The following is a 25,525-nucleotide window of genomic DNA, read 5'->3' as shown; positions in this document are numbered from 1 at the left end:
GCTTTTGGTTTACACTTTGTTATTTGGTGTACATCCCTTCAGTAGTTCGAGAAATTCAAGGAAATTCAAATTTGTATATCTAAGACCGCAAATCCTTCACGAATAATGAGGAGCTCGTGCAGAGATATACAGAGCTCAGATTAGCTGCCAATACTTCAGCCAGGAAGTGTTGGCAGCCATCTTGGACTCTGCTTCAGCCGAGTTCCCCCCCTCAAAGAAGGGAAGGTGGCAGAGTAGGAATACCCTAACCCCCTAGCCTTGGTCTTAGGGCCAGAGGGACCGCACATGGAAAAAAGCATTTTTATTTCACTCCAATTTTCGGAAAAGTCTGCGCTTGCTTTTAATATTGGCCCCGGGTGGGCCAGGTCCTGGGGGAATGTGTATTTTAATTAATAAGGAGGTGGGTGCATGGGACCTCCCTCCTAGGGTGCATTTATGCCCTGGGGACGACCAGCTCCCCGGGGCTATAACTTAAACAATAGATAGGGGCCTGCATGAACCTCCCCAGGGAATACCACCTCCTTTTCACCGAGTGGCGTAATATGTGAGGTCATAATCAGTGCATTGCAGGGGCATAAGTTATGTTAGCTCAGATAACTAGAACTGCTAAATTTCTATGGTTTTGAACAAGTGAAATCTGAGCCCAACTAAACGTCCCTGTAACTATATAGACGGAGAGAGAGCGATAGAACCAAGGAAAGGCCATTGTGTACCGCACACAAAAGTGGAAAGAATAAGAACGAGAGTATATGCCCAAGAGAAAGAATAAGTGTGAATGGATGGAAAAGAGGGCAGACAAACATAGCATAATACCAAAGAGGTGGGAGAAAAGAACTGAATAAAGGCTGGGTGGTCTGCATAGTCAAATGCAAAGGACAAATCAAGTAGAATAAGAAAAGTTAAAATCTTGAAGAAACGAGCATAGTAGAGATAGTTACAGACGGGAAGGAGAACAGTTTCAATAGGTAGGGTAGTGTTGAAACTGCAATGGATGCAGAAGGCAACTAGTGTCAAGTAATACAGAGAGTTGGTGATGCAGTGTCTTCAAAGGGCTTAGAGAGACAAGGAAGGAGGGAGACTTCATGAAAGCAGGGGAGTCAAGGTAAGGATGTTGAAGTAGTATGATAAAATGTTTAAAAAAAAAAAAGCCATGGAATAAACCTGAGGAAATAAATATGGTGAGGTCGAAGAAGAGGAGAAGGAGCTAGAGGTACAGTACATCGAAAGAGGGGACATTGTGGGGTTTTAAAAAGGTTCGGAGTCTGATGTGAGGGTAGCAAGGGCAATTGGTAAAAACTTGATTTTTAGCAGAAAAGTCAAAGTAAAATTGTAAGAGACCAATTTAACAAGTGAAAAAGGTTGTCAAATTTGAAGCAGTAAGGCAAGCGAGTGAAGAGGTCAAAGACTGAGGGTGTAAATAGTTAGTTGAAGATAGAAAGAGGCAATCAGGGTGAAGAAAAGAGGGTGAGAATTAGTGTTTGGAAATGGGTCTCCATCAAAATCAGACATAGGTGTGAAAATCAAGAAGACTGATCAATCGGAAGGAGATTATATAGAATCTGTGTTGAGCAAGAGGGAGCAGAGTTATTCAACACTCACTCGGGAGTAAGGGTTGAAGAAGTTGGTATTAAGACACTCCTTTCATTGTGAAAAATTCTAGACAGCTGCATAGCTTGAAGAAAGAGAAGTATGAGCCTCACACCTGCCATTTCCACATTTTACTGTCTCTAAAGCAATCCATACAGAACAATAAAGAAATCATGTGAAAATCCCTTTCTCTCTACGTTTCTATGATCAAAACACTATCACCTCTTCAGCTCTCCCCCTCTCTTCAACTAACTCCATTGCCAAACTCCTTGGTAAATCCTCTTATAGACTCCAAAAATGCATCCGCTATTAAGACGTGAAGCTGAATGAGCAGCAGAAATGTTCTTTGTGCAGACTAGAACATATCTGCAGGTTCTATGTAAATCACTTTCTTATTTGGCAAAGGACAAACTAGATCTAATACCGGTTTTTCTTCGGAAGAGGGGAGAAAGGCCCCTATCCCTTACTCGCCAGGTAATAAGCGTTAGTCGAGAGGTACTGGTTCTTGCCCAATGACAGGGGGAAACCCCTATCCCCCTAGTTTTAGCAAAAGTTCTGATGGGTTGTCAAGGCAAGATTAGTGTATTCTGATTCTTGGAGGAAAAAATTCCAATTCAAAGCAAGTTGATTTAAACGTGAGCTAGTCCTTTATTTGCACTCATACATAGGGGTGGGTATGAGAAAAAACCAAGGGGTGGCACAGCCAACACGTGTTTCGCCCCCTACATGGCCTATAGGCCTGGGGCTTCTTCAGGGCTGTTCATTTTAAGGGTAGGTAAAAAACATTTGGGATATGCGAATGCATATGACATGTTAAGCACAAGAGTTAAAGAGAAAACAGGCCAGTGAGTCAAAATGTAAGAACGTTAATGGGAGAAGAAAACAGAAAGAACAATAAGATACACATTTAGGAGTAATGTTTAACAGCGGAGAATTAGTAGGGAAAAGGATAGTGCGTTTTATAGAAGAAAGCCAAAGGAAAAAAGAAGGGGGGTTTGTTTTAATTATTTGGAGAGGTCACGTGAGGGTTAGTGTGGACGGTACAGTAGGTATCAAGAATAAGTAAGTTAAAGGTACAGTGTGTGACATTTTATAGGATACAATACAATATTGTGCATGTCCATATTAGAGAAAGAAGAATCACAGGACGTAATGGAGGTCATCAAGACCAAAGAAGTCAAAGGTTCCATATGCCACAGATCATTCGAGTGTATAAACAGAAACATTGTCATATATCGAGAAAAATACGTTATTTGTATCAATTTACAGGGTAAATGTAATGTGATCCACATACGCGTAACGGTATGAAATTTTCGACAAGTCATAGAGTATGGAACACGAGAGTGAATAAATAACAGTGCCAAAAAAGTATACATTGGTGAAGAACGGCAATGACGAAACGTATATATGACACATTGTGGGCCAACAAAACATTAAAGTTTGGTGTGTAAATAAGTAAAAGTTATATATTTACAGGTTTGTACCGGGTCATGGGCATCAGGGTGATGAGTTGATATTGCGTCGGTAGGGTTTGTCACGAGAGAGAGGATTTAAATTAGTCTTTATAATGGAACTGGTCGTAGCGCATGCAAGGCGAGTATGGTGATATCTCAATTATAGACGAGAAAAGTGAGAAGGCTTAAAGCCAAGTGGTCGTGATTCAGTGATCAGGTAAAATCAGGTGGCGTGGTTGTTGTGTAATAAAATGCTCGAGGTGAGTATCTTGGTTGGTTGTACGCGAGATCGTGAATAGGGTAATCAAGGAGGGAATTTACAGGCGTCTGAATCATTCGAAAGAGTTCATTAACGTGCACTAGGTATTTCATGCGTGAACTTATAAATCGGCCGTCAAAAAGTCGAGGTCGGCAGCACGGCAAATTGTGGTCCCAAACGGGATAGACGTATTTATATTTACGTGGCGCGGTATTGTGAGGGCATATGTAAAAGGTTTAGCGTGCTCTTGAATGATGAAGTTAAGTAGAAACTGATAATACAGTGGTGACAAGACTTGACGTGATTACAGCAAGACGTGATCAGAGAGGCGTTTTCACTGTGCGTGTTTAATTTTAAATTTAAAAGTATAACAAAATACGAGTATTGTGGTCGTGCAGATTTATATTTTACAGTGATGGTATTCGTGACGAGTGAGGTATTTAAGCGTTAGAGGCAAGGAAGGGCAGAGTAGAGCTTACCGGGTATTACTGAAAATGGACGTTTCCACGATGTGCTAGAAAGATATAGTCGGATTCTAAGGGGAGGGGATCAAAAAGGAGAAAAGAAATCCTTAGTTCAAAGAAGGAGGTAAAGCCGACGGGAGTAACTGCTTCGTTGCAATGCTTACCTCAAATCTTGGCTAATGCCCGGTACGAGTGTTCTGTTTCATTCAGTTCTGTTTGTGCGCTTAGCGGAGGCAGCGTAAATAGCGGGGCTCATGGAAGGACATCCGGGTCGGGACCCGGAAGTGGCCTGGTTCGTGCGGGAGCGCCATTTTGGATAGGGAAGGGGACGGGGGAGGTAGATTGGCCGTTTAGATGTCATGTTAGTAGTCAAGGACAAATAAAGTTTCTAGTAAGAAAAATTATAAGGATTTAGTTGAGTTGAAAGGGGCCAATGGATCATTGGCCATTCAAGAAGGCGCCAAGAAATATAAAGCGAAATTCTAGGGGATACCAAGGGTCGGACTGTGGAATGGTTCTGGATATATAGTGTAGATTTTGTACAAAATACTATTCAGACACATTTCCAGGGGAATGAGAGGAAATTCTAGGTTTTAAGATAGGGATGTTAATCATAATGGTTTCACACCCTAGGGAGAAAAAACAATCAGAAAAGGTGGACATTCAGTTAATACAATTAGTCATCTCCCAGCCATACATGCATTTCTGCATCTTTGTTGAGTCCTAGTTCAGTTGTTTTGAAGTTCATGATCAGCTCGCTTTCGCGTCTGCGAAGTCTCAGTTCTCGGTTTCCTCCTCTTTTGGTCTGGTGTACAATTTCCAGTCCATAGAAGATGAAATCCTTTTTGTGTTGATGTTTGTCTGCAAAATGTTCCGTCAGGGGGTGACCGGATGTGTGTTTGTGGATATTACGGTAATGTTCTTGTATCCGGATACGTAGGGGTCGGATTGTACTCCCGATGTATGGTAGGTTGCATGGACAAAGGATCACATAAATGCAAAATTTGCTATTGCAATCAATCCATTCTTTTATTGTGAATTCTTTTCCTTGTGTCATTGGTATCTTTTTGGTTTTGTCGCGGCTCAGTTTACAGACACTACAGTTCTTGCAGGTATGGTATCCTGGCGGTCTGTCTAGAAAGGTGGTAACTTGTTTGCGTTTATCCTCAAATTCTGATTTGCACAGTATGTCTTTTAGGTTCGGGGCACGTCTGAAGGTTATCTCCGGATAGGTTTTGATTTCATCAGCTAGATTTGGAGTGTGTTGTAGCAGGTGCCAGTGTCTTTTCAGGCTTTGCCTGATTTGGTGATGACCAATGCTGTAGTCTGTAATAAATCTTATTGCTGAGTCATTCTTATTTTTTCTTTTACCATCAGTTGTAAACATCTGTTTGCGATCTAACTTTGATACTGTTGTCATGGTGTTTTTAAGTGTGGACTTCTCATATCCTCTTTCGGATAGTCTTGATATGATCTCATTCCCTTTGGTTTCGAAGACTTCATCCTCGCTACAGTTTCTGCGGGTCCTCAGAAGTTCTCCTTTAGGGATATTTTTGATGTTGTGACGTGGGTGGAAGCTGTCAGCTCGCAGGATGGAATTAGCTGCAGTGTCCTTTCTGTAAAGTTTGCTTTGTAACGTATTGTCTTTGACATAAAGAGTAACGTCCAGGAAATTGACCTCCTTTTTGGAGAAAGTGTGAGTCGTTTTGATTCCCCAGGGGTTTTGGTCGAGTTTTTCCAGAAATCTTTTTAGAAGTGTTTCATCTCCTTGCCAGATGCATAAAATGTCATCGATGTATCGTCGCCAGAGTATTATGTGTGAGGTAAAATCGGCGAAGTTATGGTCCCACAGCCAGAATTTTTCCACGTGGCTCATGAAGATACATGCGTACGGCGGCGCGAATTTGGCTCCCATAGCTGTCCCGCGTCTCTGTCTGTATATCTTCCCATTGAAGCTGAAGACATTGTTTTCCAAGCAGAAGTTCAGCATTTCAAGAGTCATTTTGTTGCATTCCAGTAAGTTGGCTGATTGTGTCCATAATGAGAGTTGTGCTGCAGTTAGTCCATCGCGGTGTTCGATGGATGTGTACAGGCTGACAATGTCAATAGAGACTAGTATGAAATCTGGTTCCCACGTTATATCTTGGAGTTTGTTCAGAATGTCTTTTGTGTCTTGGATGAAAGACGGTATTTCTTTCATTAGTCCCTGTAGTTTTCTGTCCACGTACTCTCCTATTCGTGAGCAGGGCGAATTAATTCCTGCTATGATGGGTCTTCCTGGTGGAGGGTAGGTGCCTTTATGTATTTTGGGAAGGAGGTAGAGGGTTGGCATGGTGGGGTACGGTATGTACAGGAATGATTTTTCTGATTGGGATATAAGTCCCAAGGTATACCATTTGTCAAGTCTGGTTTTAATGGATTTGAGGATGTCTGCGGTTGGATCATTCGTGAGAAGTTCGTAACAGGTGTTATCCCCAAGTTGTCGATTTGCTTCTAGTATGTAGTCATCAATGTGTATTGTGACCGGGTTTCCTCCTTTGTCAGCCTCTTTCACAATCAGGTCTTTCCTGTCTTTTAGTTGTTTTATCGCTCTCCTCTCTTCTGGAGTGATGTTATGTGGGAGGTATTTTAATTTTCGTTGGTGTTTAGTGTATTCTTTTTCCAGATCACGTGTAACTGCTAAGTGAAAGGCATCTATGTTGTTCCCTGCCGGTAGTTGTGGTAGGAAGGTTGATTTCTTGGTTAATTTGCTGTCTATGGAAATGTTGGTTTCAATTCCTAGTTCCAGCGCAGTTGTGGTCAGTGTATCTGAGTCATTTTCTTCCTCGCTCAGGTGAGTTAGTAAATCCACATTTTCTAGTTCTTGGATTGATAGTTCCGAAGTGGTAGCTATGAGTGGCGCTTCCTGTCTTATGTCCCTGTCTGCAAAGAAAACCTTGAGTTTTAGTTTGCGAATGAATTTGAAGAGATCTATTTGTGTTTTGGTCAAATACCATTGGGCAGTTGGGCAGAATGAGAGTCCTTTGTTGAGTATGCTGGTTTCGTTTTCGGACAGTTGGATGTGGGATAGATTTTTTATTAGGTTGCTGGACATTATGTTCTTCTTTCCATCTCCTTTTTTCTGGATCTCGTAGTTACGCCGATTGTTGGTGTCTGTTGGCGTCCAAATTGTTGGGAACCTCCCATGGTTGTAGTATTTGTGGTGTTTGAGGCTTTCATACCGAGTCGGTAACGTAGTACTTCCTCTAAAAAATTGACCTTGCATCTTGGATTTTCACTTTCCGATGCCGGTGCAGGTGAGTCGATGTCAGAGCTAGTAGTGGTTCCTGGGTATTGCTCAGAATTGTTCGTATTTGGAGTATCTTGTGGTTTCGTGTCGTACTTTTTGGCAAAAGTGTACACTCTTCCGAATTGGTAGTCAAGTTGGTCTCTCCTGAATTTACGATTCTTTCTTTTTATGATATCCTCTTCGTATTCGTCAATGATTTGATTAAGGATCTCGTAGTTCTTCTTTATGAGTTCTCCCCAGTTAGAATCCTCTATGTGTTTGCTTAATGAGTCAACTTCAGTTTTTGCTATATTGTATTCCTCTTCTGCATGATCTATGAGTTGTCTGATCATGTTATTAGAACATTCTTTAAGGTTCTCCTCCCATTTCTTCATATATTGAGGGTTGGTGGAGTCTGAAGGGGGAAAGATTAGTATTCTTAACCCCCGTGGGATTCGGTCTGCTTCAAGGTATTTTTTTAAAGATTCTGCTTCCCACCATTTGCTGGTTTCTCTTTTTACTGCGCGTTCCAAGTTTTGAAATGTATTTCTTGCTGATGTAGGGTTTGGTTTGGACGTTGTGCTCCTATTGGTTAGAGGTTCAGTTGAGAAAGTTTCCTCAATCCTTGTTGAACGTTGTGCTCGTCGGTCTTGGCACGATGCCATGGGTTCTGTATTTGATGTATTTTACAAGTTTTCCGATGTCACCTGGTAGGTGGTGTTTGTTAGTATCTATTCACAGAATTTCAAGCTTATCGGTTTTCGAGGATATGGCCTTATGGTAAAGTTTTTCTTCGGAAGAGGGGAGAAAGGCCCCTATCCCTTACTCGCCAGGTAATAAGCGTTAGTCGAGAGGTACTGGTTCTTGCCCAATGACAGGGGGAAACCCCTATCCCCCTAGTTTTAGCAAAAGTTCTGATGGGTTGTCAAGGCAAGATTAGTGTATTCTGATTCTTGGAGGAAAAAATTCCAATTCAAAGCAAGTTGATTTAAACGTGAGCTAGTCCTTTATTTGCACTCATACATAGGGGTGGGTATGAGAAAAAACCAAGGGGTGGCACAGCCAACACGTGTTTCGCCCCCTACATGGCCTATAGGCCTGGGGCTTCTTCAGGGCTGTTCATTTTAAGGGTAGGTAAAAAACATTTGGGATATGCGAATGCATATGACATGTTAAGCACAAGAGTTAAAGAGAAAACAGGCCAGTGAGTCAAAATGTAAGAACGTTAATGGGAGAAGAAAACAGAAAGAACAATAAGATACACATTTAGGAGTAATGTTTAACAGCGGAGAATTAGTAGGGAAAAGGATAGTGCGTTTTATAGAAGAAAGCCAAAGGAAAAAAGAAGGGGGGTTTGTTTTAATTATTTGGAGAGGTCACGTGAGGGTTAGTGTGGACGGTACAGTAGGTATCAAGAATAAGTAAGTTAAAGGTACAGTGTGTGACATATTATAGGATACAATACAATATTGTGCATGTCCATATTAGAGAAAGAAGAATCACAGGACGTAATGGAGGTCATCAAGACCAAAGAAGTCAAAGGTTCCATATGCCACAGATCATTCGAGTGTATAAACAGAAACATTGTCATATATCGAGAAAAATACGTTATTTGTATCAATTTACAGGGTAAATGTAATGTGATCCACATACGCGTAACGGTATGAAATTTTCGACAAGTCATAGAGTATGGAACACGAGAGTGAATAAATAACAGTGCCAAAAAAGTATACATTGGTGAAGAACGGCAATGACGAAACGTATATATGACACATTGTGGGCCAACAAAACATTAAAGTTTGGTGTGTAAATAAGTAAAAGTTATATATTTACAGGTTTGTACCGGGTCATGGGCATCAGGGTGATGAGTTGATATTGCGTCGGTAGGGTTTGTCACGAGAGAGAGGATTTAAATTAGTCTTTATAATGGAACTGGTCGTAGCGCATGCAAGGCGAGTATGGTGATATCTCAATTATAGACGAGAAAAGTGAGAAGGCTTAAAGCCAAGTGGTCGTGATTCAGTGATCAGGTAAAATCAGGTGGCGTGGTTGTTGTGTAATAAAATGCTCGAGGTGAGTATCTTGGTTGGTTGTACGCGAGATCGTGAATAGGGTAATCAAGGAGGGAATTTACAGGCGTCTGAATCATTCGAAAGAGTTCATTAACGTGCACTAGGTATTTCATGCGTGAACTTATAAATCGGCCGTCAAAAAGTCGAGGTCGGCAGCACGGCAAATTGTGGTCCCAAACGGGATAGACGTATTTATATTTACGTGGCGCGGTATTGTGAGGGCATATGTAAAAGGTTTAGCGTGCTCTTGAATGATGAAGTTAAGTAGAAACTGATAATACAGTGGTGACAAGACTTGACGTGATTACAGCAAGACGTGATCAGAGAGGCGTTTTCACTGTGCGTGTTTAATTTTAAATTTAAAAGTATAACAAAATACGAGTATTGTGGTCGTGCAGATTTATATTTTACAGTGATGGTATTCGTGACGAGTGAGGTATTTAAGCGTTAGAGGCAAGGAAGGGCAGAGTAGAGCTTACCGGGTATTACTGAAAATGGACGTTTCCACGATGTGCTAGAAAGATATAGTCGGATTCTAAGGGGAGGGGATCAAAAAGGAGAAAAGAAATCCTTAGTTCAAAGAAGGAGGTAAAGCCGACGGGAGTAACTGCTTCGTTGCAATGCTTACCTCAAATCTTGGCTAATGCCCGGTACGAGTGTTCTGTTTCATTCAGTTCTGTTTGTGCGCTTAGCGGAGGCAGCGTAAATAGCGGGGCTCATGGAAGGACATCCGGGTCGGGACCCGGAAGTGGCCTGGTTCGTGCGGGAGCGCCATTTTGGATAGGGAAGGGGACGGGGGAGGTAGATTGGCCGTTTAGATGTCATGTTAGTAGTCAAGGACAAATAAAGTTTCTAGTAAGAAAAATTATAAGGATTTAGTTGAGTTGAAAGGGGCCAATGGATCATTGGCCATTCAAGAAGGCGCCAAGAAATATAAAGCGAAATTCTAGGGGATACCAAGGGTCGGACTGTGGAATGGTTCTGGATATATAGTGTAGATTTTGTACAAAATACTATTCAGACACATTTCCAGGGGAATGAGAGGAAATTCTAGGTTTTAAGATAGGGATGTTAATCATAATGGTTTCACACCCTAGGGAGAAAAAACAATCAGAAAAGGTGGACATTCAGTTAATACAATTAGTCATCTCCCAGCCATACATGCATTTCTGCATCTTTGTTGAGTCCTAGTTCAGTTGTTTTGAAGTTCATGATCAGCTCGCTTTCGCGTCTGCGAAGTCTCAGTTCTCGGTTTCCTCCTCTTTTGGTCTGGTGTACAATTTCCAGTCCATAGAAGATGAAATCCTTTTTGTGTTGATGTTTGTCTGCAAAATGTTCCGTCAGGGGGTGACCGGATGTGTGTTTGTGGATATTACGGTAATGTTCTTGTATCCGGATACGTAGGGGTCGGATTGTACTCCCGATGTATGGTAGGTTGCATGGACAAAGGATCACATAAATGCAAAATTTGCTATTGCAATCAATCCATTCTTTTATTGTGAATTCTTTTCCTTGTGTCATTGGTATCTTTTTGGTTTTGTCGCGGCTCAGTTTACAGACACTACAGTTCTTGCAGGTATGGTATCCTGGCGGTCTGTCTAGAAAGGTGGTAACTTGTTTGCGTTTATCCTCAAATTCTGATTTGCACAGTATGTCTTTTAGGTTCGGGGCACGTCTGAAGGTTATCTCCGGATAGGTTTTGATTTCATCAGCTAGATTTGGAGTGTGTTGTAGCAGGTGCCAGTGTCTTTTCAGGCTTTGCCTGATTTGGTGATGACCAATGCTGTAGTCTGTAATAAATCTTATTGCTGAGTCATTCTTATTTTTTCTTTTACCATCAGTTGTAAACATCTGTTTGCGATCTAACTTTGATACTGTTGTCATGGTGTTTTTAAGTGTGGACTTCTCATATCCTCTTTCGGATAGTCTTGATATGATCTCATTCCCTTTGGTTTCGAAGACTTCATCCTCGCTACAGTTTCTGCGGGTCCTCAGAAGTTCTCCTTTAGGGATATTTTTGATGTTGTGACGTGGGTGGAAGCTGTCAGCTCGCAGGATGGAATTAGCTGCAGTGTCCTTTCTGTAAAGTTTGCTTTGTAACGTATTGTCTTTGACATAAAGAGTAACGTCCAGGAAATTGACCTCCTTTTTGGAGAAAGTGTGAGTCGTTTTGATTCCCCAGGGGTTTTGGTCGAGTTTTTCCAGAAATCTTTTTAGAAGTGTTTCATCTCCTTGCCAGATGCATAAAATGTCATCGATGTATCGTCGCCAGAGTATTATGTGTGAGGTAAAATCGGCGAAGTTATGGTCCCACAGCCAGAATTTTTCCACGTGGCTCATGAAGATACATGCGTACGGCGGCGCGAATTTGGCTCCCATAGCTGTCCCGCGTCTCTGTCTGTATATCTTCCCATTGAAGCTGAAGACATTGTTTTCCAAGCAGAAGTTCAGCATTTCAAGAGTCATTTTGTTGCATTCCAGTAAGTTGGCTGATTGTGTCCATAATGAGAGTTGTGCTGCAGTTAGTCCATCGCGGTGTTCGATGGATGTGTACAGGCTGACAATGTCAATAGAGACTAGTATGAAATCTGGTTCCCACGTTATATCTTGGAGTTTGTTCAGAATGTCTTTTGTGTCTTGGATGAAAGACGGTATTTCTTTCATTAGTCCCTGTAGTTTTCTGTCCACGTACTCTCCTATTCGTGAGCAGGGCGAATTAATTCCTGCTATGATGGGTCTTCCTGGTGGAGGGTAGGTGCCTTTATGTATTTTGGGAAGGAGGTAGAGGGTTGGCATGGTGGGGTACGGTATGTACAGGAATGATTTTTCTGATTGGGATATAAGTCCCAAGGTATACCATTTGTCAAGTCTGGTTTTAATGGATTTGAGGATGTCTGCGGTTGGATCATTCGTGAGAAGTTCGTAACAGGTGTTATCCCCAAGTTGTCGATTTGCTTCTAGTATGTAGTCATCAATGTGTATTGTGACCGGGTTTCCTCCTTTGTCAGCCTCTTTCACAATCAGGTCTTTCCTGTCTTTTAGTTGTTTTATCGCTCTCCTCTCTTCTGGAGTGATGTTATGTGGGAGGTATTTTAATTTTCGTTGGTGTTTAGTGTATTCTTTTTCCAGATCACGTGTAACTGCTAAGTGAAAGGCATCTATGTTGTTCCCTGCCGGTAGTTGTGGTAGGAAGGTAGATTTCTTGGTTAATTTGCTGTCTATGGAAATGTTGGTTTCAATTCCTAGTTCCAGCGCAGTTGTGGTCAGTGTATCTGAGTCATTTTCTTCCTCGCTCAGGTGAGTTAGTAAATCCACATTTTCTAGTTCTTGGATTGATAGTTCCGAAGTGGTAGCTATGAGTGGCGCTTCCTGTCTTATGTCCCTGTCTGCAAAGAAAACCTTGAGTTTTAGTTTGCGAATGAATTTGAAGAGATCTATTTGTGTTTTGGTCAAATACCATTGGGCAGTTGGGCAGAATGAGAGTCCTTTGTTGAGTATGCTGGTTTCGTTTTCGGACAGTTGGATGTGGGATAGATTTTTTATTAGGTTGCTGGACATTATGTTCTTCTTTCCATCTCCTTTTTTCTGGATCTCGTAGTTACGCCGATTGTTGGTGTCTGTTGGCGTCCAAATTGTTGGGAACCTCCCATGGTTGTAGTATTTGTGGTGTTTGAGGCTTTCATACCGAGTCGGTAACGTAGTACTTCCTCTAAAAAATTGACCTTGCATCTTGGATTTTCACTTTCCGATGCCGGTGCAGGTGAGTCGAGATATCACCATACTCGCCTTGCATGCGCTACGACCAGTTCCATTATAAAGACTAATTTAAATCCTCTCTCTCGTGACAAACCCTACCGACGCAATATCAACTCATCACCCTGATGCCCATGACCCGGTACAAACCTGTAAATATATAACTTTTACTTATTTACACACCAAACTTTAATGTTTTGTTGGCCCACAATGTGTCATATATACGTTTCGTCATTGCCGTTCTTCACCAATGTATACTTTTTTGGCACTGTTATTTATTCACTCTCGTGTTCCATACTCTATGACTTGTCGAAAATTTCATACCGTTACGCGTATGTGGATCACATTACATTTACCCTGTAAATTGATACAAATAACGTATTTTTCTCGATATATGACAATGTTTCTGTTTATACACTCGAATGATCTGTGGCATATGGAACCTTTGACTTCTTTGGTCTTGATGACCTCCATTACGTCCTGTGATTCTTCTTTCTCTAATATGGACATGCACAATATTGTATTGTATCCTATAATATGTCACACACTGTACCTTTAACTTACTTATTCTTGATACCTACTGTACCGTCCACACTAACCCTCACGTGACCTCTCCAAATAATTAAAACAAACCCCCCTTCTTTTTTCCTTTGGCTTTCTTCTATAAAACGCACTATCCTTTTCCCTACTAATTCTCCGCTGTTAAACATTACTCCTAAATGTGTATCTTATTGTTCTTTCTGTTTTCTTCTCCCATTAACGTTCTTACATTTTGACTCACTGGCCTGTTTTCTCTTTAACTCTTGTGCTTAACATGTCATATGCATTCGCATATCCCAAATGTTTTTTACCTACCCTTAAAATGAACAGCCCTGAAGAAGCCCCAGGCCTATAGGCCATGTAGGGGGCGAAACACGTGTTGGCTGTGCCACCCCTTGGTTTTTTCTCATACCCACCCCTATGTATGAGTGCAAATAAAGGACTAGCTCACGTTTAAATCAACTTGCTTTGAATTGGAATTTTTTCCTCCAAGAATCAGAATACACTAATCTTGCCTTGACAACCCATTAGATCTAATACCGGCCCTACACAATTAACATATAATTTAGCAATAAGAAATAGGACAATATTTGAGTTTGTGCTCTCTTTATACTTGACATAAGTACACTACACTTGGACACACAAGCTCTACAATACTTGTCAATATGTATTGAAATGTAATGATCAATTTCATACGGATGAAGTTGTACATTATGGTTCGATCGCGTTGCCACGATTCCATTTGAATGTTGTGAACATCAACACCTCAGCTGGAACTCAACTGGACACACGTTTCACAGTTTATGACTACTCTCAACGATCCTTCACAATGATGACGAATAAAGTAGGATTTCGGTATATTCAAAGAATGAGATTTAATCAACTTTTACATCCATTACATGCAAATTAAACACATGAATAGCAATAATGAAAATTCAAAATAACAAACTGAGTTCAGCCCAAGGTAACAGTGAGCAAATGCCCAAGTATTAAGGTTTACAAGTTCGTACCATTCTTTCACCGCACCTAGTTACAGGTGTGCTCATCTATAGGTATCTATGCCCCCATGTCAAGCCTTTGACCATGGTTAAAAAGGAGCTTTGCCAGGAGCACCGTACAACAAACGAGAGTACAGTATTGAGCCCTGTAGGAAAGTAGGATCTGCTTCTTATGTTTATCCCCCACTTTTTCCTTCATGTTATACTGTTTTTGACTAGTCTGACTGGGATCCTGCTAATGAGGGGCCCAGTCTATCTGCTTTCTCCCTAAACTGTTATGTAATGTACTTCGGTACACTCCAGATTGGATACTGGGGTACCCTTGGCAGTCCCCAATATATGGTACCCATGTACCCAGGGCATAGGTACCCCAGAGGGCTCCCATGGACTGAAGCATGTATGATGCCACCCGTGAGAGGCCATGCAAAATGGAACCTACAGGCCTGCCATTGCAGCCTGTGTGAGTTGGAGCTAGCACCACTTACTTAAAATATAGGTTTACTATATCTAAGGGCCACTACACTTCAAACCTACAAGTGACCCCTATAGCAGGGCTCGACAATCCTGAGGCAGGGTGCTTGGATCTAAGTGAGAGGGTGGCACTGCATGAGAAGAACACCCCTGCAGCCTAGAGAGTCCATTCTCCCGGGTTGTTAGTGCTACAGCCATTTACGACATATAGAGTGGCATTATGTGACCGCGAAATGACCATCTCTAAAACGGCTGCATGTAACCCTATCGTGTTTGGTATCAAACATTGTGGAATCATACCCCCACACTGGCAACCGGTGTGGGAGGTATGATTCCACCCTTCGGAAACGAGCTTTGTGAGCTCCCCGGTGTTCCCGGTACCAGCCTTCTAGTCCCGGGAAGTCCAAAATGGTTGCTGCCGACCAGAGACACATTTCTGCCCTCCTGCTGCTGAGCCAAGCTTGAGCAGGGGAAGACAGAACAATAGGCATCCTGTCACAGGGAGGTGTGACCACCACCCAGACAGGATTTAGTGTGGGTGTGCTTGCCAACGACTGAAAGTCTGCATGATGGGCACATTTGGTGTCCCTGTCCATAGTCCAGTTCAAACCACTCCTGCTCTGGCGTGAAACCGGACAAAGGACATGGGAGTAACCACCCCACTGAATCTGTCCAACCCTCTCCCGAGGTTACAAAAGGGCTTACCTGGCTGTAGGACCCTAGATTCGACGTGGACAAGATTCTGATCAAGAAACCTCTGACCTCGATACTCTGGATTTCGCTGGACTTCGTTTGGGCCAGACTTTGCCTCCCTCTCTGTCCAAAGCATGGTTTGTGCCCGTGCACCATACAGGCTCCGTGAAGGACCTGTGGTGCACCAAGGAAAACTGAAGACATCTCCCTTGGAGTGAAGGAGTCACTCCCCTGCAACTGCAGGCACTGCAGGCACCACATCACGATTGACCGGTCTGCTGCTCCTGAGCGCCTATGGACTCCGAAGGCTCCAGCAACACAGGAGGTGGGTTTCCAAGTCCTTCGAGGTTCGAGCTGCCCTCTCACCAAGTTGGAGGTCAGAATCCCTCTTGGGGGGGTGCAATACCCGTACCCCTGTGCACCGTGTACTTTTGCAAGTGCATAGGCTTGTTGGCGTTTCCAAAACAAGTGCACTGGGCTCAGAGTAGCCCCAACCTCTGGCACCATTACCTACAAAGAACTCCAGCCTCCTCGCACAGAGTGCTCTGTGGGCTGCTGCTTTGTGAAACTGCTGAAGGGACCCTCACGACTCCTGAGCCTCCACTCTTGAGGCTCAGCCCTGCTTTTCTTGGGCTCCCCTGGTAGCTCCAGGCTTGCCCTGACTCGCCTATGTTTGGTGACTCTCCTGGACCTTGCTGGTCCGAACCGTAACCTTACTTGACCTCCTGCGTGGGTTGCCGCTGCCAAGGCTGGTTGGTGCTCCAGCCGGACACCGACCCCTCAGCACTCAACATCCTTTGTTGGATAGCTCGCATCTGGCTCCTGGTCGTCCTCGAGGTCTCCTGGTCCCTGTGGCTGCAGAGTCAAGAACCTCCTCTACTCACCCGACGTCGGTGGGCATTTGTCTACCGAGCCCCTGGTCACTCCTGAGTGACCCAGACTCTGTCCCCTCTGTTTTCAGGTACTCTTTATCAAGTATCCACCTTTGGATTCCGACGGACACTTTTCTCCTTCCCAGTAGTGGCTCTTCTTCGAAGTCCTCCATTGAGTTTGACATCAGTTTCCGACGCCACTTCAGCCCTATGCACCCTGCTTCCCTGGGATAGGTAACTCTGGTACTACAGTATCCACGGGTGGGGTGGCTCTCCAACCTCCTAAGTTCCACGGGATTGCTTCACAGTCAACCCAGAAGGGTCCTTAAACTGTACATCTGCAACCACGACTCTCCCATAGAATTGTACAGCACACGCAGTCGTGTTTCCACACTGCACCCCTTCCTCCGTGGGTTCCCTACTTACTCACCTTGGGTGGTTCACTGGGGTACCAGCGATTCTACATCCTCAAGACACTTTGACTGGAGTTGTGATTCTTATACCACTATTTTAGTATATGGTTCAGTCTCCTCCTGGAGCCCACTGCGCATTAGTGCTACTTGTTTAGACTGGTACAGGATGCCCACTTTAATTAGTGGACAGCATATACCAGGCAAACTTCTCACAAGTCCCGTGACAAAGAATGCATGATCAAGCCATACGGGGTTGATTTGTAAGAGCAGGGGGCTACATTCCCTCTACAGTGCTCTATGAAATTATCATATTCAGCCAAGGCCGACTTTGGGCATGGGCGAACTAGGCCAGAGACCAGGGTGCCAATTTTCAGAGGGGTGCCCATTTTCAGAGGGGTGCCCATTTTCAGAAGGGCGCCCATTTTCAGAAGGGCGCCCACTACAGACGAGTCAGAAATAACTATATAAAACAAGCTGTGCATTTAACAGAACAGGCAGCATAACATTTAAATCAACTATACAGGCAGTATAAAAACATTTACCTCGTTGTTCAGTATTAATGCTGGCTTCTCATTTTTCTTACTGTTGAGAAAAGAAATCTAATTTTACTTCATGTACGCAACAGAATCTGGTACAATTTCTTTAGAAAATTCGACATGAAAAACAGATGCACAGAAAGTAAGCTAGTCTGGAATCTCGATATCTTGATAGATAGCGCTAAGCATTTGATTGTGGAGAAGAACTGAGTTTTTGGGAAAGTCGGAGACTTAGGAGGATACTCCCGCTTGGCAGTCTACACAGAGGTGTTGTGTACTGAATGATCATGGAGTCCCATTTCCTTCGAGAGCACCTATCATATGCAGTAGTGTGAAGTGTTGGAAGTTGGTTACTAACAAACAGCAAAGTAAACTGTGGGCATAACTGCTGCATATGCAAGTGGAGAGATGTGGCACTGCAGAGGAAGTGTACTTCATTATGCACACTTCTGAAATTTGTTGGCAGTCTCACCACCGATGCAAAGATTTGAATGTAAATACATTTGCACTTCCCTGTTACACACCAGATCATACTAATCTTCATCTAATGTATTAAAATGGAAACCCACTTGAAATAACCAGATCCTAATGAGAGAAGAGGCAAGAACGCTAAGACGTTGAAAATATACAGAGAAGAATGAAATGTGATACATTTTATAAAGGTGGGGGGAGGAGTAAGTGAAATCGCCAAAAAGCTGGAAGGCACAACGCCAATATGTACTACCAGTGGCATGTCAAGCCTCACGCACAAAAATTGTGTGCTAGCTGCAGCCTTGTGAACTTCACTTACAAATTCTAAATTGCACAGCACTGTACAGGGCGGCAGCAACATAAAAGACACGCGATATAGTACAGGTAACAGAGATGAAAGCATCGCTCATATAGCATTAAAGCTTCTCTCCCATCGTACTGTATCAGAAGTAAAAGCTGAACCTACACATGATTATATCAGAGAAACGGTAATCAGAAAGGCCTCACAGCTGCTTGCTCACTAGACAAGTAGGGTAAAAAAAATCAATACTCGAAAATTGCCAAACAGACACGACAAGCTGACATTACACTTTGCACACGTTAGACACAGTGACACGTGAAACAGAGACAAGAGGGGTAGAAGCACTGCCAAAGCGCGCTTTAAAACGTGAGAAGAACACATACATATAGAGTAGCACTAATACATAATAATGAGTAGCATTAATGAACTTACTTATGAATATGTTGTTTATTAACGAGAACAAGCTAATAAGTGGTCTAATGATTTCAATGTCTTTTTGTTAAGAGTACACCATTTACAAAAGTCGGTGCAGAAATGTGTAGTAACTATTTATGAACGTGAAACTTTAAACAATGATACTAGAGAACTGTACTTTATTAACAGTTGAAAATGAATTTTGCAGAATGAGTTTACAAAGTGATGCATTTATACCCACATTATGAAAAAAAGTTTGTGGTAGTAGGGTATTTCTAACGTTAGCTATTTTCATGTAATAACATTTGATGAACTTTATACACATTTCTTATTTGAATAGTTTATTTTATTATAATTGCAATTGATCTAAAAAGTTTAATTCATAAATGTCAATTTAAAGGCGGTTTTCAAAATGCCTTGTCTAGTGCTGACCTTTCCTCTAATTGAATACAAAGGGCTCTTACAGTTAGCGAAATGTTGCTTTATCTGTACTGAACATGTATTTCTTTTTCTAGCATTCCTGAACATTTCTTCAAAGTTCAATATGAAGTATTTCTGTGGGAACAGGAATGCAATGTCAACTCAATTCGATACTTAGTATTTTTCTCCAAAAATGTTGGTTTTATGTGGACTTTCACATCTTCCTTTTCCCACGACTACAATGGGATTTTTACAAGTGTCCTTGGTGACACCATGCAAATATGGACATGTGGTAGTGTTTTGATGATGGTGGGATGCCACCTCACTGAACATTCTCTAAAAGCTTTATAAAAGAAGAAACTTCAAAAGGAAGGGCAGTGCCATTTTTGATTTTCTTTCTTGAGATCTGGATGCTTTGTCAATCAATTCTTTACTTCAGACTGCCTTGCTTAAGGTTCAGTCGGTAGAAGATAGAATACCTTCTTTTCCGAACCATTTCATTTCTTAGCTTTATGCTAATGGACTCTCCCTTAGTAGACTTTAATTCTGAACCTTTCTCCCTTTTTGTGCAGGATCTGAGCTGTTTGATGACAAACTATCCTTCGGCCTTTATGGTAGCGGGACTTTGTAACGAACTCTGTACTGATTCTATGAGAACAACCTGAAAAAGCTGAAGCTAAATGCTTGGAGCTCTGATGACAGCTGTGATATTTTTAACTGACACTCAAATGATAGCTCATGGTTATGAATTCTGATTCTTTAATACAGTAACCAACTAATCTAAATTACTGGTTGAGTCTGTTATTGTGTCCTGCCAGTTAGTCCTTTCTAAGTGTGCTATTTTACTGATGTTTAGATGCATTGTGGGGAAACTCAGCGAGTTTTGACAGAACATCAAGCATTACTTCATTTGTTCTATGGAGTAGTAGCATAGGTCTTGGTCTGTATTTTTCTAGTTTGACTTTCTTTAGGAGGTTGGGAATTCCAGTTGCTATTCTTTATTTCTACAACATGGTATTGAGGGTGGTGTACTTAAATCGGATTTCAAACTTGTGATTGGACCGTCAATTAATAGCACTCATTGCACAGCTAATGCATAGTGTGGTTAGCCTAATTTCCACCCCTCTTATCGACAGAGAAAGATTCATCAGAGGATCATTACCTCTGCGGTAAGAGGAAGGGTTTCAGACAAACAAACCGTAAAAGGCCCAGTATTGTTAGAAGAGGTTGATAAGATTTTAATGCTAGGCTCCTGATGGATCACAGTTATGGTGATAACTCTAAACCACAAGTGGTTACCATTCCACCTAACCCAGCAGCAAGTCATTAAGCAATAACGCCACAAAAGGGTTACTAAGAGCCCTCCCCAAGCAATGGACACCAAGCACCTGTACCCAGCTACAGACATACTATCCTCACCAGGCATCACTGTATCCAATTAAAGATTTGAAAACCTTGCATCTCCAAATGAGTCGGAAGGATCATCTGCACAGCTGGGAGCCAGGTCTGTCTCAAGAACATTTACAGCAATAAGCAAAATAAAAATCCAATCAGTAGAACCAGAGATATGGAATTTTAAAGGCTTAATTAAAATTAGTCTAGGAGAAACAGAGAGGGACCCCTTTTCACGAAAGGAATAGGTTACTAATATAGCCTTATAGCCCGCCGTAGCGGGCTATACCGGCTATTAAAGGCCCGCTGCAGCGTTAAAGGCCCGAGCCGAAGGCGAGGGACTTTAACAAAAGCAGTGGGACTTTAATAGCGGTATAGCCCTGCTACGAAGGGCTACAAGGCTATTAGAACATTCTGCCACTAGAGGGCAGAATGTTCTAACAAATTAAACAAAGGCTTCTCGAAGATCGAGGGGATTTAAATCCCCTCGAGCTTCGAGAAGCTATTGTAAAACATTGGAATGTTGCTCTGCAGGCCTTTACCGGCTCGTAGGAGCATGGAGCACTCCATTGTCTACAATGGAGCTCCCAACATTCCAATGTTCTAATAACAAGTAAAAAAAAAAAAAAAAGTTTTCCTTAGGTTGCCATAATACTCCGCACCACTCACATTCAATCACCCGACCAAATAGTACTGAATCTAATTCAGCCCAAGGGAGCCTAGTTATTAGCTCAAACCAGTACAACAAGAATACGTCAATAGTAGAAATTACACATGTCTTTTTATTAAAAAAGTTAAAAACAATGATAAAGAATAAAACAATATTATGCCTCAGTACTCGACTGAGAAGCAGTGTAGAACTTGTAAGGAATACAACAATGATTGGCTTCGTGTATATGTTATGAGAGTCTAATCTCAGTCTTGATAAAGATGGTAAATCAAATCAAATAAACTTTATTCGGTTTCACATAAGTAAACCATAAAAGTTACAGAAGAATCCAAAATACATTAAAACATTATTTCATTAAATAGTATACCATATAAAGTATAGATAAAACCAATGCTTCCCCTCCTAATTTAATCAAAAACAATAAAATGCCTAGAAACCGGACAGACCACGTGCCCTTTAAGGGTGAGCTGGTCTTCCTCGGCCTAGAAGTCCTTAAAGGATCCTCAGCTATACTTAAGAATCTAGACAAGCCCTGGTTCTTACAGTGGATTTTAAGTAGCCAACATTAACAAATATACAGTCCTCCTTCAACAATTGTAGATACAGGAGAGCAGGACAAGCCTGGGTAAAATTCAACCTTTTTAGAATAGGAACTAAAAAATGGCTACGAGGTCTAAAAAAAAAAAAAAAAAAAAAAAAGTACAGAAGAGCATAACGTGTACCAAATCCTGTGGAGACTGTCCGTCGCAACCACAGGGTACCAACAATTGCCCTCTACTGCACCCTCTTGGCCTGGCAAGCAAGAGGTGAAAAAGATTCATTTGAAACCTAGTTAATACAAGCATTTACAATGCAACGGTCTCGGCATTGTTAAAGTTAGAGCTATTGGCATTGCTCATGACAATGCAGTTTCTTTAAATGTTTTAAAAAAATAAATAAATAAATAATAGCTCTAACTTTACCAATGCCGAGACCATTGCATTGTAAATGCTTTTTTTACATACACTGAAAATACATAATTATGCAGAAAACTCTGCGGCCGCAAAATTCCCTTCTGCTTATTAGTAGCCCGACCCTGGCAGCAGTGTCTTGTAGCATTAATTTAATTTAATATTGTAATGAATTCCGGGCCCCATGCCCTGCAACAACAGTAGATGCAGCGGACGTAATATAACACTGAGCCAAAAAGTGCACAGCTCTCACCCTTGCATCTAATGCTATTGACTTTTAACCACTTTATCCAGACGCTTCCTCAAAGCAATGTTACACAACAAATGTGATGCTCTGCCCATCCTCATATTCCGCTCTAGAGATATGTTTATTCTGCAGGTGTAGGCTCCCCGAGGAGCTGCGTGAGTCCGAGAGGCTCTCACGTAACGGCGCATGACACTGTACTTGCCAGAATCGTCAGCGTGCACCGACTCTGTCCCAAGAGGCGTTTTACAGCCGAGTTCGGACTCTTCCGGTATTGGGAGGACTTCTCCCTCGCCATAGGCTCCCAGAGGTTCAGCCCTCCTCTTGTAACAGCGCATTTCCCAGCACCTGCCACTCAACTGACAGGAATGGCTGAAGCCCGCCTACCTCGGAACATCAGACCAGAGCAGCTGCACGCAGAGCCATTTAGTGCTCACCATCCTCCTGCAGTGATGAGTTTCTTCATTATAGGTTACGTCGTGGGTATGGAACAAGGTATTGAGTTGGTAATCAAAAAAATGTCTATTCGGCCTGCCACCTTATAAATGGCCATCGCTGCCACAATATTTCCATTGTTAGGTGTCGGACAATAATACACTGCAAGTGTTTATTCAGCCGATCGTTGGTTGCTTAAGAGCGATTCTTTATTCAGATGCCCGCGGAGGAATGGTTGAAGGAAATGCTATAACGTAACATCCACGTCCCAGGCCGGCCACCCTAAAAGTAAAGACGAACGCAAGAGGCTGGTGAACGGGAAAAGCAGCTTGGCTCGGTGTGCTGCTACACGGTCTGATTATTCCGAGGGAAGCAGACAGACACTCCTGTCCGCGAGGAGCAGGGGCTAGGAAAATAGATCGCTGTGGAGAAGTCAGAACTGCACGAAAGCATATAGCGAGGAGCTACCTCCTAGGCTAGAACCGGTGTAGCCGGGATCCTGGAAGGTAAAGTGTCACGCGCCTTTACATGAGTGCTTCCCAGATAAAGAGCTCATCGAACAGCTTAGCACTGCAGCAAAGAAAACAAGTAAAGAGGGCACCGGAAGACACCACTGCCTTTCTCCGAGGCAAAACAGAAATGCCTCGGAGAAAGGCAGCGTCCTTTTCGGATTCGGGGGCGTGTTTTGCTGTTGTCTCCTCCCTGAGACTTCTCGCAAAAAACACGCCCCCCGATCCGAAAAGAACGGGGCCTAATGTGAATGACTGACCTCTTCTCCAATGGCTAGCCAGCATTCAAGAGGCCAGCCAATGGAGATCAGGGGAGAAGAGGGGCGGGTTCAAGCCCCTCTTCTCCAAGTCATTAAATCTCGGAGCGAGACTGCGCAAGCGCAGCCTTCGCAGCCGAGACCTAAAAAACTGCTCGTATGTCGTTAAAGACCCCAAAAGATATGGTTCAGTAGATGGAGTCGTTTTGAGCGTTAAATAAAAACGAAGACTAGGTTTCTGTAATTCCCACTCGTCTCTTTCCAGTTTTCTTAAGGTGAGGAAGGATTCCCTAATTATCTTCACGTTCTTCTTCACAATAGTTTCAGGATTAGAGTATAAATCACCACGTCCTAACCCTTCAAGGCTACTTTTGATATATTTGAGCCACGGAATTCGAGACACATTGTCAAGAGCCATACACTCGTTTAAAATCACGTGGTTAAGAGTTAATGCCTCATTCAACCAGCACTTCCGCCAAAACACGAGTGGGCGTAATGCCAGGATGTCACTTAAATAGGGGAACCCCAGTTCCTCATGGGCCGCCAGGTTATACAAACCACGCGGCACACACAACAGGTGCTTCAGAAAAGTATTTTCAGCCACCTGAAGAGAATCCGCAGAGATATGTCCCCAAATTTCACTGCCATAGCTAGCTGTAGCCACACTTTTTGCTTGATAAATTTTCAGCATAGCTGCAATTGGTCTCTTCCCTAGTTTGGACGCAAAATGAAATATGGCCGCCTTCCCCCAGGCCAGATCCCCCTTTTTCCTGCATAATTGTGGCCCCCATTTTAACTGGTTATCCATAAGGACCTCGAGGTAAGAAAAAACGTTAGTGCGGGGGACTTTAGCGGGGCCAACTCTAAATTGAAAACTTTTTGGGGGACGAGACCCCACCTGCATTACATAAGATTTCGAATTATTGACAGATAGGTCCCTGTCCAGCATAAAGTTGGAAAAAGCATCTAACAAGGATTGCAGACCTCTAACAGTCCTCGATAAAAGGACTGCATCATCCGCATATAGGAGGAAGGGAAGACCACGTCGCCCTACATACAGATAATCTACCCCCATAGCTTTTAATGCTCCATCAAGGTCATTGATGTAAAGATTGAACAAGAATGGGGCCAGAATACATCCTTGCCGTACTTCCCTACTAATACTAAAGTCCGGTGAGACAGAGGTCCTGGGAAAATCTGACATTGGCCTTAGTGGCAATATGCAGGTCCTCTAAAAAGTTTACAATATTATTTTCTACCCCCATAGCCCTCATGGACTGCCACAATTAAACCCTATTCATGCAATCAAATGCGGAGGACAGGTCAATGAAGGCTAGGTAGACAGCACCTGGACACGCCACAGTGTATTTACTTAAAACCATGGTTAAATTAAGGCATTGGGCCACGGTAGACTGCCCAGGGCGAAATCCAAACTGGACATCTGACAAGATCTTATGCTCTTCCACCCAAATGGAAAGTCTTTCTAAAAGTACACGACCCACCACCTTAACCACTGAATCAGGAAGTGAGATTGGCCTATAGCAATAAGTGCTATTCCGATCACCCTTCTTGAAAATAGGGACTATAGTAGAAGTGGCCCAGGACGCAGGGCAACCACTCCGAGTTGCTGCATTGAACACAGCCTCAAGGACCGGAGCCCAAAAGAGTTGGTCAGACTTAAAAAGATCAGGAGGAATACCAGCTGGTCCTGGAGCTTTGTTGGCGATTAACCCTACCATGCCAGCCTCAACCTCTCCCGGTTAGAAAACCATTACAGAGGCATCCATATCATGGCCTGCCAGACAGGTTTGCTCCGTTGGGCTTTCAAACATAGTTTTAAAATGGCGCACCCATTCCTCCTCTGTAATATGAGAGTCTAATGCTCCAAAACCTGGAGCTATTCCTAAGGGTACTCGACTCAACCAACACCCGCCAAGCCTCTTACTTCAAATCTCCCTTCCGTTTGGCTAATATTGTTTTATACTCTTTGCGGCACACACAAACCAGAGATTGGTTTCTCGGGTTAGCTAGAAGGGCTTCCTTCAGCTTTCTCGCCGCCTGGGAGCATGAAGAATCAAAGTA

At 42.8% G+C, this 25,525-nt stretch overlaps 1 protein-coding gene across 1 annotated transcript in view; it reads right to left on the bottom strand.

Moving 5' to 3' along the window:
* Nucleotides 1-25,525, bottom strand: part of ABCD3 (ATP binding cassette subfamily D member 3) — a 310,675-nt gene that overhangs the window by 218,047 nt on the left and 67,103 nt on the right. Inside the window, exon 2 of the mRNA XM_085601490.1 lies at nucleotides 17,387-17,426. Within this exon, the coding sequence (XP_085457616.1) occupies nucleotides 17,387-17,426 (40 nt within the window). The remainder of the gene's footprint in view (nucleotides 1-17,386; nucleotides 17,427-25,525) is intronic.

Source organism: Triturus cristatus, chromosome 4_2 (assembly GCF_964204655.1).
Source record: "Triturus cristatus chromosome 4_2, aTriCri1.1, whole genome shotgun sequence".
NCBI lineage: Eukaryota > Metazoa > Chordata > Amphibia > Caudata > Salamandridae > Triturus > Triturus cristatus.
Note: the sequence above shows the minus strand (reverse complement) of the source record. Positions and strands in the feature narration are given on the sequence as shown.